The 12,856-nt window shown below is 40.1% G+C and overlaps 1 protein-coding gene across 1 annotated transcript in view; it reads right to left on the bottom strand.

The window, feature by feature from the left end:
- Positions 1-11,220, bottom strand: part of EGF (epidermal growth factor) — a 90,949-nt gene extending 79,729 nt beyond the window's left edge. The window contains exon 1 of the mRNA XM_067568205.1: positions 10,675-11,220. Coding sequence (XP_067424306.1) covers positions 10,675-10,801 — 127 coding nt within the window. The 5' untranslated portion in view covers positions 10,802-11,220. The remainder of the gene's footprint in view (positions 1-10,674) is intronic.
- Between the last annotated feature and the right edge of the window lie 1,636 nt (positions 11,221-12,856).

Raw genomic sequence — 12,856 nt, 5'->3', positions numbered from 1 at the left:
TGGTTTTTTATACCACTTTTATGATCCCACTAGATTCTGAGGCATGTTCACACCCTAGCATAATTAGAGTAGCCTTAAGACTGCCCTAATTTACACCCAGCTTCCCAGATAGGCTATTCTGGCAGCTGGAAATAGCTGGAGCAAAGATGCACTCTGGCCATGCCACTCTTCCCCCAGACAGGCCCCTCGACCAGGGGCTGGGTGGAAAGGGGCACAGAACTACTACTTTGACTCTATGCCATCTAGGGATTTTCCTTTACACAATGGAAGTTCCCAGATATACTGTTGTTTTGTTCCTTAATTTCCCAACTGCAAAATGGGCGTAATAACAACTTTCCTAGATCCTGGGGTTCGTTGTGAGGATAAGTTCATTATTGTTTGTGAGGTGCTCATAAGTCTCTAGACAGCTACTTCCTCAGAAAGCTTAGTAATAATCATTATATATCAAGCCCCCTCCTCAATTTTTTCTAAAAGTTATCTTTTGAAATATGTCCTGTTATTTGATTAATTTTGATAGTGGTCTTTGAGATAGATTCCTACCATGCTGTCCTTTGTATATCATTTATGTCTATAAGCATCCTTTGCAAAGAAAGCCTTTCCTTCTTCCTAAACCTCTACATGAAGATTATTAGTCTATCACACTGAACTCCGCAAAATGCTATTCTGAATGTCCCCTAAATGTCACAATGTTAGGCTTGGTCAAGCAGATTCATTGTCCCTACATGCATTGAAACGAGTTAGACAAAAGGGCAACCTCAACAGATGTTTCTTTCCACCATGTTGCTAAGCAGGTTCTTAGGATAGTTATAGCTATTAGGAAGCTGCATCTAGGATGCTTGGGACTAAACCCTGCAGTCCTTTCTCAGTCAAAACACTCACTGAGGTCAGTGAGAATTTTGATTGAATAAAAATTGCAGGATTTGGCCTTCAATTTGAGTGTCAGCAATACTGCCATTTGGAAGGATCAAATTATAGAATCATAGAATGGTCTAGAAGGGATCTTGAGAGGTCATCAAAGCCAGCCCTCTGTGCTGAGTCCAGATCAAGTACACCTAGACCATCCCTGACAGGTGTTTGTCCAACGTATTCTTAAAAACCTCCAGTAATGGGGATTCTACAACTTCCTTCGGAAATCTATTCCAGAGCTTAACTACCCTTAGAGTTAGAAAGTTTTTCCTAATATCTGACGTAAATTTCCCTTGCTGCAGATTAAGCCCATTACTTCTTGTCCTACTTTCAGTGGACATGGGGAACAATCAATTATCGTCCTCTTTACAGATCTGAAGACTGTTATCAGGTCCACTCTCAGTCTTTTCTCAGACTTAAACATGCCCAGATTTTTTAACCTTTCCTCATAGGCCAGGTTTCCTAAATCTTTTATCATTTCTGTTGCTCTCTTCTGGACTGTCTCCAGTTTACCCATATTTTTCCTAAAGTTTGGTACCCCAAATCAGACACAGTACGTCAGCTGAAGCCTCATCAGTGCCCAGCAGAACAGGACAATTACCTCCCTTGTCTTACATACAACACTCCTGTTAATACATCCCAGAATGATATTTGCTTTTTTTTGCAACTGCAGCACATTGTTGACTCATATTCAATTTGAGCTCCACCATAATAACCACCAGATCCCATTTAGCAGTACTGCCGCATAGCCAGTTATTCCCAATTTGTAGTTGGGCACTTGATTTTTCCTTCCTAAGTGAAGTGCATTTCACTTGTTGTGATTTAATTATCTGTCTCTGTTTAAAACAGAAGCAAGGAGGGATACATTAGCTTGGACTGGTTCATTGTGACACTCTGTGCCACACAGGGATGAAGAATATGGCAATCGTCCTGCATTACCAAGCTCTACCCCACTTGGCCCCTATAAGCAGCAAGAAGGGTTGATAAAGGGTGCATGCAATGCATTTTCAATTGTCCATGTTTGCTGATCCAAGCAGCAGCTCTCATTTGTTCTGCTGCAATCTTTCCTGAGTGGAGTAAATCACCCTGCAAGTGACCAACCGCCAGTCATAGCTTTTCTGAGGATGCACCACCAATTGCCATGAGAAATCTGTGCCTGTTTGCTGGCAAAGTAGAGAGTAATCTGTGTATTCCAAAAGAGAAGGAGGGTATGAGGGTGGCTTGCCCTGCAATCTCACATTGCCTGCAGTGCTGACACTGGCTTAGGAGTTGATGCAGAGAAAATAAAAGGAGAGGAAGCACTTCAAAGAGGAATGTTTAAAACTAAGCTACATATTATTTTCCATCAAATATGCAGATCAAACACAAGTCTTTAGTCATTAAAGATAACTCTGTTTGACATTAAATAAAATGCCACACTACCACAATATAAAAACACGCTTTGTATGAATCTGACAATACCCAGGAAAAAGCTGATTTTAAATTCTCGGTGATCAAATATCTATTCAAAAAACCCCTGAATCACATAGTAATTTGTTTTATCAATCTGAGTAATCACTTAGCTAGACACTTTCTGTCTAGAGGGTCAAGAGCCAAACTACATTACATACCAGACATAGCAAATTAAGTACCAGTGAAAAGCACCTGTGAGCAATAGGTAAGACAACAACCAAAAAAAATGGTAACTAATGTCCTCCCCAGAAACCAATGTTTCTGTCAGATATGACCAGCCGACATGTAACAATATAATTGATGACTCACTCCAGCACTATGAATAGAACTTACCCTCTTGTTCTTCAAGGAATCAACTTTTGGTGGTGTATTCTCTCACAGGAGCACTAGAGGGTGTGTGGGTGTGGAGGAGTGGGGTGGGTGTGTGTCACTCTCATTAGTATTAACGAGAGTGCCTCTTGTAACTCCCATCGGCAGGGACTGGATAATTTGGCGGGCTGCTAATGGGCTACAGGACTGTTTAACTCTACCGGAGAAAGGATAATAAGGATATTAAGTATAATAACCAATGGCTGGAAGGTGAGGCCAGACAAATTAAAATTAGAAATTAGGCACAATTTTTTTTTTTTTTTTTTAAACAGCGAGAGTGATTAACCATTGGAAAAAACTACTATGGGAAATGTTGGATTCTCCATCTGCTGATGTCTTCATATCCAGACTGAATGCCTTTCTGGAAGATATACTTGAGTTAAACAACAGTTATTAGGCTCAAAACAAGGGTACCTGGGTGAAATGTAATGGCCTCTGTTATACAAGAGGCCAGACTAGATGATCTACTGATACCTCCTGGCCTTTAACGCGATGAATCTATGAAATAGTTCCTCCAGGCAAGGGTACACTGACTAGTCAATGTGAGGGAACTTACACGGCCTCTGTTGTATTTGTTTTGTGGATAGACAGGGAATTTCAGTATTGTCAATCTGGCACCTTGCATCACCACCAAAGTTTACATGAAAAAGAAAATCTCACACACACATACAGATGAGCAAACAAGCACCTTAACTGAAACCATGATATAGTTAAAAGATAATTGTTTAATATAAAATCAGAGGCATATTGATAACCCACTTCTGCTATCAGAGAACATTTGTTACAACTGCAAAGATGAGGTGCCAATAGTACACAGAGGTACTATTGAATGTATTGAGTTTCAGTGTATGTTCTCAGCGTATTGCAGTAACAGTGGATGACAGCCCAATACTGAATATGGTCACTCCTCTCTCTGCAAAGTTTAAGATGTAAAAAGGTTATTTTTTAAGCTCGGAGACAAATTGATCATAAAACTTCCCATCAGGTGCACCCTAAGTATTCTCCTTCACCTGCACTGTTTGTGCCAAAGGGAAGTGCAGCTGCCATCCTGCTGGAGCTGCTTTATGTATCCCAGCAACGACTAATGAGAACTTTTTCCTGTGAAAGAAATCGGCTTAGTCAACACAAAGACTGTCGCCGTGCTCTGCCAGGCAGCTCTAAATGGAAGAATGAGGTGCCGCTCTGTACTCAAAGGCTTCTTTATGCAGAGAATGCCTTGAGAATCAGTGAACACTATGAATCGTGTCATTGTGATGCTGGCAGTCGTCAATGCCCTTACAAACAAATATCCCAGTTTACTGAGAGTCCTGAGAAATGCTCTGATCAGAGACGGCAAAGCATTAGCATGCTTGGCAGGGCTGCAGAAAATCAGTGTGTGTGAAGGCAGTGAGTCAGAGTCTGCCTTCATTTACTTACAAATGCAACCTCACTGAAGTTTGGCTCCTGTGGAGTTACACTGGAGATTAATTCAGCCCTTAATTCACCACCACAATTTTATCAACAAGCACAAGCATAAAATTCATTTGAATGATGAAGAAAATGCCAGTGGTGATCCCTTGTGCTAAAACTGTACTGATTAAAGGCCAAAGGAGAGCAAGAAATGGGAAAGAAATTGTACTTATACTATATGAAGTAGCAGCAGAAACTAGCATGCTGACTATAAACCAGACTTCTTGAGTCTTAGGCCGGTGGAATTTAAGGAGCAGGTGTCAAAACAATGCTGCTGAGGGCTCTGCAAAGATGGGATAAAGTTAATTAAGCAAAACAAACAAGCGTGCTGCTTGTCCATCTGTAAAAGACTGTGGGCCAGATTCTCAGTTCTACTTGGGTTACTTTGTGCCATTCAGCCCAGCGGAGAACTCTCCCAGTGGAAGGGAACTCCCCACTGGCATAAAGCCCATACCAGCTGCCCTACATTCAGCCTGAGGGAAAAAGGGGGAAGGCACTGGAAAAGCAGAGGAGGTCATTTGCTTAGGGCAAGTAAATGGGCACTTCACCAATCTTCCCAAGTACAAGCTCCATTAAGAACCTTATTGGTATCACGCATGGAAGCCCTAGATTCTCTAACTCATGCTGGAGTCCACCAGCACAGAATCAGGGAGCCATAATGAGCTCCCTGTTGTTCACTCCGCCACACCCAGAGCTTGGATGCAAGGGAGAATCAAGGCTAATATGTGTACTGAGTATTGGTAAAAAGACCTCAAGAGTCTGCTTCTCAACTTTCCTCTGACATGTGGACTCTTGGACAGCTTATCTTGACGGATTACACTATATGTCCAAGACTACTCCATGTATCTGCAATAACACAGTGAGCAGTGATAAACTTGATCTGCTAACTTTACATCTAGCCTGCTAACAGCACCCATAGCAATAAAGCAGCCAATCTAAGAGAAAAACGAGCAATACCCTAGTGATTCTTGCTCCAAGGAGCTTATGTCTTTTTCATTTGCTCAGTAAAGCACCTAGCACACATATAGGAATCCTGATTTTACTATAATAATAATAATTGCTAATTCATATATCATCTGTCCATTGCTTCCAAGAAGGAAGGATGGTCCAGTGGTTAGGATGCTAGCTTGGAACCAGGGAGACCCAGGTGTAATTGCATTTATACCACATGCATATTTTATACTGCTCTGCCATAGACGACGTGTGTGACCATAGCCAAGTCACTCAGGACTGGTTTACACCTTACCTCGTGATTCAGCGTCAGTCGACGGGAGTTACGCAAACTATGCAGAGTAGCTTGAGTAACTCACGTCGACTGCTCTGCTTCCCTTCTGCGTGCTGTTCACACTGCACTGTGCCGAGGGGGTGGACTTTCTCAGTCGACTTCCTGAACGATTGAGCGGGTCTACACTGACCGCTCAATCGATCCAGAAAGATCGATCTGGCGTCAGCAAATTTGCCGCCGTCAGTATAAACACAGCCTTAGTCTCTCTGTGCCTTAGTCCCCCATCTGTAAAATGGGGATATAATGGCACTGCCCTTCCTCACAGGAGTGTTGTAAGGATAACTGTGTTAAAGATTGTGAGGTGCTGACATACTATGATAATGGGGGGCCATGTAAATGTGATACAGAAATTATCAACCCTTGTACTCTTTCCGTGGAATTGGGCCACGGAGGTGGTGTTTGGATCTGAAAGCAGAGTGAATTTAGGCTTTGGTTTGGGTATGAAACTGGATGAGGTTTTGGGCTGTGTGTCAATGGTGCAAAATCTCAAGTTGTTTTTAAGGGATATCAACTGAAAATGTCAGAAATCTCACAGAGGGAAACTATACCCATCAGACTTCTTCAATTTTGGATCTAGATCTCAAGAGCTTGACCACATCTGAGCAAGAACTGGCAAATAGGCTATTTTCAGTTTGGGAATGAATCCGGAAAATAAACTGTAAGGGCAAGTTAGTATCCAGGGAGTCACATTCAAAGCCCTTAGAGGAGTTCTGAGTCAAAGATCCAATTTTGATGCCTCTCTACTAGAGCAGCGCAAATAAACTAATATTTTCATTCATTGTCTGAACTGAAAAAAATTTTTAAAATCATTTCAGGGCAACATGAAATGAAATTTTTCAAATTTTTTGATGAACCAAAAAATTTAAAAAAAAATTATTCTAGTCAAACAAAACTTTTCATTCAATCTGAAATGCAATGTTTCATTTCATTTTTGAGTGTTTATTTTTTTTAAATAAAATTAAACTCACATTCCAAAACAAAAAGTTAATCTGAATCAGAATGTTTCATTTAAAAAACATTGAAACTAAGTATGTCTTTAAAAAAAAAAATAAATAAATAAATTTTTTTTTGTTTTTCAACCAAAACAATTTGGCAAATTCAGCATGAATTCACTAAATGTTTCAGTCAACCTGAATCTGCTTTTTTCTGCAAAATAAAAGGCTTGAAAATTTCACCCAGCTCTAATCTTCACTTCCCAAATTTCTCAGTTATTGAATGTATTGTTTATTTTATTATTATTATTAGCTTGCCTTTTTCCACAATGACTCTCATTATGTTAATTTTGCCCTTATTTTGAAAGAACTTTTTTGAAAGAACTCTGAAAATCAGGCCCTTTAAAAATGTCTTGCTAGACACCCAAAATCACTTGTGAAAATCTTGACATAAGACATTAATGCCTGAAACTCCTCACTGAACAAAATACTGATGAGGAAAGTTAAGATAGTTTCATTCTATCAGCCGACTGACCTCTCCCTAGTAAAACACTTCCCAGAGTTCCTTTAGATAAGAAATGTTATCCCTGAAGTCAATGTGAGTTGAGAATATTCGGTATCTTCCAGAAGAAGGCCCGATGAGACACGATGTTAGTTTCCACTATTCCCTGGTTACTTTTTGTTCAGACCTCATTTCAAAGTTGTTCCAAATTTTGATCTATAAAGACGGCATTTGTTCATATCAAGCCTCATGCAGTGCCCACTAAAGTCAGTGGGAGTCTTTCAGTTGACTTCCATGTGCTTTGGATCAGACCCCTGTGGAAGATATCTTCTTCTGAATATTTTCAGGTTTCCCATCAGATATCCTATCATGCATCCCAAGGTGAGATGCTTAACTAGCATAGTTGGAGGAAAGTTACTAAACATAATCAATCAACTGCAGTAATATATATACGGCAGCTCATTCAAAAACATGAGTGATAAAGATAAATGGTTGTCTGCTGTGCAGGGAATTAAAGTGCCTCTAGAAACCTGACATTGGGTATACATTCTGACTGTGGTATGAAGAAACACAATGCCAAAATGGCTGAAACTGCTTTTCTTGTACAGGTGAAAGTTTACATGTATTCCGTAAGGTCTATGAGAGAGAGATAATTTACCAACCAGTAACTAAGACCCAAGTCCTGCAGTCTGCCTCCTTTCCCTATGTATATATGCCTTCTCCTAGTAAATACCTTCTGCTGCTATTGCTTAGGCTGGGTTTGGAACTGGTGACCTAATGGTGAAATGCACCCAATGTCTTCCTTTCCCTATATATATACTTTCCCTAAAGGTGGCTTACATGAAATTTTGGTGGCTTACATGAAATGGTTATGGTGATCTTGCCCAAATTCTTGATGCTCTCCTCCTGGAAGCCTACAAAAAAGAATAGCTCTCCTGCAAGTGGATGTACATGAGTGGGGATTTTTTAATCAGTATTTTTTTGAAAGTATAGTATATATTTATTTTCCTCCCTCCCCTCCTCCAATTTCCATACATCACTTAGCACCGCAGAAAAGCATCATGTCTGTCTGTGCTTGTACAGAAATTAGCATAATGGGGTCCCAATCCTGACAGGACTCTCTAGGGATTATTTTATATATATATATATTTAATTTTTTTTAAGTCTATAGTGGATGAGTTTTCAAACCATCAGAAAAGCCTGTATTTGGTACCTTTGTTGGCAATCTTAACAGAGAACCCAAAGATTGAATAATATAGAAAGTGAATTCCCCTTTTGCCCGTAGAAGTGCTTTCTCCAGTCATGAATGAGGAACATTGAGCTGGCAGAATCAAGAAATTTGTACTGCTTCTATCTGTGTCATAAGTGCTGTGCAGGTAAATAGAGGACTTCAGCCTCCAGGGCTGTCAATGCCTTGTTTTGACCTGTGACCTCCACCCCATCCTGTTTTTCATTCTTTGCCCTCATAATCAGTTGATCCCCATGTTTCTTTTGGTCCTTTCCTTCTGTTGAGGGGGAGGTCTTTATTGTTTCATGGGCAGTTCCCTCCCTGGAACCTGGGGACCAAATAGGCCCTTGCCCATGAATCATAATTACAAAGCTATTTTAAAACATTTTAAATATTATGATACCCTCACACTAAGTAGCACCTTGATCTTTCAACATCCTTGAAATCAAAGGAACAATTCAAGAAGTAAAGTACTCCTCAGTGTGAATAAGGATATCACCATCTAGCATTGAATCAGTACTGTAATAACATTAAACAACAAATCTAGAAAAGCCTGTGTTCTTTATCATTAGTCCTTTTTGCAACAGCTCTCTCTTTAGCAGAGAGTTGTTGCCTTCTCATTTTGGTGAAGGCCTTCATGGCTGACGTGGTGCTGAGACAGTAACAGGGAAACAGATGGCGTGAGGAGCACTGATCAATAGCCAGTATATTTGTTATGACCCACAGATGAAAAAGTTGGTTGTCAAGCCCTATCCAGCATCATCATTGTTCACAGTTTGCCAGTATGAGTCACGAGACCCACTCTTCACATTTGTCTCCTCACTTGCCTTCAGCATCTGCCCTCAGCATCCTGTCATGTGTTTGCGTTGCACCTTTTATTTGCCAAGCAGATTCATGTAATTATTGCAGGGACACAAACATTAACAGTTCTATGGTCACACAACAGAAATTTTGTGTCAGAAGAAAATACAGAGAGGGATTTAAAACGTAAACGTGTTCCTCTTCACTGCTGTATGCTGTGCCAAATTCTGCCCTTTGTAACACCCACACAATCCCAGTAGGCTATAACTGAGGACAGATTCCAGCCCATTTCATTTCATTTTCCATTTATGCCAAACAGCGACATGTTACTTGACATCATATAACACCTGTGATCACAATATCTACTAATAGGCTTCGCTATTGCACAAAACACACACTTCTACCAGGTTACCCAGAGAAACTTTATAGCTATAGATTGTATGACTATTTGCTCAGTATCTTGCTGAGCTACTGGCCATCTGTTTTGGTGGATGAGGTATTTAAAGAAGAAACCTCTCCAAATATGAAAAATAGAATGGAGTGTCTCTCATTCTTCATAGAAAGAAAGAGGAGACAGCAAAGCATTTCTCAGTTTTCTGGAGACTAATAAATGTAATGTTAAGGTGAAACTGAGTCAAGTGCAAGAAAAAGAAGGAAGAATGCATCTTTATAGACTTTTAAACTTCAATGGTCCTTCCAGGGCCAAAGTCTGCTCTAAATTAAACCCAGGAAACCTCCTTCAGTTCAATGGGGTTGTTCTCATGTAAGTGAGGACATAATAGGACCAATACAATGTGTTTAGAAGTCATAATGAACTCCCAAAGGAGTGATGAAAGCACCGTAGTCTCTGAAAACCCTTCAATAAAGTTTATCATTTGTATACCTTGTACTTGTAAGCCTTTTTCCTTTTCTCTTAAGAGTAAGACATTTAGCATGCTTTTGTTTTCTGTTTACAAGTTGCCATTTCTTGGCAGAACATACCAAGAGGCACCTTGTTATTAAATCACTGGAATCCTGTCAAAAACTGAGTCAGAGCTTCTGACACAATAGAAAACCAAGGAAAAGTATTCACTTCTAATATTAGGGCTCTCTCCTTGAAGACTTGCAGATGTTTTCCTGCTTTTCTTGCCGTATAGTCCAATTGGTGACTGCCAGTCGCCAACGACTGGAGACAGGACACTAGATGGGGAGGGCTCTAAGTTACTACAGAGAATTCTTTCCCGGGTATCTGCCTGGTGGGTCTTGCCCACATGCTCAGGGTCTAACTGATTGCCATATTTGGGGTCAGGAAGGAATTTTCCCTCAGGTCAGACTGGCAGAGACCCTGGGGTATTTTCACCTTCCTCTGCAGCAAGGGAAGTATACACACACATACACACACACACACACAGAGAACACATATATAGACAAAAATATATATGTATACATATTAGTGTATGTATATAGACACACTACAGAGACACACATAAAAACACAATAGGGGTAACCATGGGATAGTTCTTAAAGATGATTACTAATCTTCCTTTTACATACTACTTTCATATAACTAAATTGGCATTGGCTAGTTTTGGTATAAAAATAAAGGAATAGCAGCCCTGTTAGTTGTGGGAAACAAATATATATAAAATCTGATTTATTGAGCCAATCATAGTAACACACACATTACGTAAAAGCCAATAGTACATGAAACTGAGGTAAGAGGATAAAAAATGCAGCTTCTCTTAATATTTGAATGGTGTAAGTCACTTACCTATACAAGTGGAGTTTTCATTCCCCAATCGGTGTCCCTTGGGACAGTTCCAGTGCTGTAAAGCTGAGAGGCTAACAAAACCAATTTTGAAAACCACCGGCAAAAAAGCAGTAAGTATGAGAAACATAATCTTCAGTTTTTTGAACCGTTAGTAGAGAGTAACTTGCTTGTACTCAGTCATATCCAGGACAAGATGAACATGTGTATTCCCAGAGTGTTTCTACAACAGCCTGCTTTATGCAATTGGACATCTTTTCACAATCCCACAGTTTTCCTTCTGTCTTGCTTTTCTTATCACTTTAGTCCCTACTACAACCTTTGAGGAAATTCCAGTGAGATTTCTTCCACACGTACAATATTTTCTCTCCCTTTCTCTCTCTCTTCTTTTTTTTTTTTTTAAAGCCAAGTATGAAATGCCTGACACCCTTGCCACAAACTTAACACAGCTTGAAAGCAAAGCTCATGAGGATCACTGCAAATTTCCTTGCAACAACCAAGCTGTAGAATAAATCTTAAAAATAGAAAAGCTGTGAAACTGCCCACCACAGACCTTAAATGTGTTTGGGGGTAGATATCTATAGGTATTATCCCTCCTATAACATAGTTTCTCTTTATATACAAACTTGGAATGACTCCCCATTCCTTTTTAAAGCTCTGCTTGCCCCACCTCTTCTCTTTTTAGTGCCACTCGAGTGAAGCCTGTGTTTGCAAATAGTAACGTTCTAAACTACAGGGAAGCCAGCCAAAGTGCAGATATCCAACCACTAATAATAAATATTCAGTATTTAAAAAGAGTACTAGCAGGTACCTGCTTAATACTTAATACCAACTTAATAATTAATACCTGCTTAATACTGTACCTTTAGCTTCTCAGAGGCTGTAGTCAGGCTTACAACGTGCTATGTTCTGTCACAATTATGAATAACAAGTCATTCATTGTAATAACATCATGTGTTTCCTTGCCACAAACAAACTTTATCACACATACATATTCGTGCATAAACAGAAAAAAATAGAATCCTCCAGTTTCCCTGATATACATTTTTGCCTGGGAAGGTGGATTATATTAGGGCCAAATTCAGAACTGGGGTAAGCAGCTGCAACTTCATTGAAATCAACAGAATTGCAACCACTTACATTGGTCTAAATTTGACCCACCATTCTTTCAAAATCACTATGGACAGGAACTGAGACAACATGTGGTCTGATTCTGCGCTGCTTTGTACCTGCTGTAGTAGTCACTGATATTTGTGCACAGAGGGTGTAAAAGGCTACCATTCAGATACAGTGGCCTTTTACATCCGCTTTGCACAGGAGTAAATGATTACAAGCTGCTAGGTAGTGATGAATTAGGCTCATTCTCTTCCTGCTGCTCCAAAAATCCCATCATATATGCACTACGGGTCCCATTCAGCAACGTACTTAAACACGTGCCTAAGTGATTTGCTGAATGGGGCTGGAATTATATGTGCTAAAGTTAAGCAGCTGCTTAAGTACTTTGCTGAATTGGGGCCTGCTCCTCTAACTGTTGTGAGGTGTTTTGTTTTTATATTATTCTTACGGCATCATTTTGGAATAAATCCTCTGATAATCAAGCAGCTGGGAACACTGGCAGCACCAGAACCCAGCACAGCTGTACGCTGGTCCATCCCTGGGAATTTTTTCTATATTTGCTTGAATTGACGAGACGTGTGGATTTGTACTGATTGAAAATAAGAACCATGAAACATTGATTATGAGCTGTGTAACTCTCTGCTAAGTGCAACTGTGTGAAACTGTTTCTTGATGTTTATGTCCATGCATAGTAACGTTCTGCTGGCTTAATCCACTGCCTTCATTGCAAGAACGGGGCAAAGCCACTAATTAAATCTCTACTGACAAATACAAGCCTTGTTTTCCTGTAAACCATTCAGAACTGGGTTCACTACCGTGTGCCCTATAAAACCAAAGTAATGTAAATTATACAGGGCCAGAAACTGCAGCCCTGGCTCATGCAGAATAGCACTCACCCATGCAGAAAGCCCTATAGAATTCAATGGGACTACTGGTGTGAATGAGAGGTATTCACTCAGGGTTGGGGTTGCACAATCTGCCATAAATCGTGGCATTCTACCATTAATACATTTTCACTAACAAAATGACTTTGGGTCATGGCTTTACCTCCCACCCCCTCTCCCATTTT

This window comes from Emydura macquarii, unplaced genomic scaffold (genome assembly GCF_026122565.2).
Source record: "Emydura macquarii macquarii isolate MOO-44397 ecotype Brisbane River unplaced genomic scaffold, CSIRO-AGI_Emac_v2 contig_2863, whole genome shotgun sequence".
Lineage (NCBI taxonomy): Eukaryota > Metazoa > Chordata > Testudines > Chelidae > Emydura > Emydura macquarii.
Note: the sequence above shows the minus strand (reverse complement) of the source record. Positions and strands in the feature narration are given on the sequence as shown.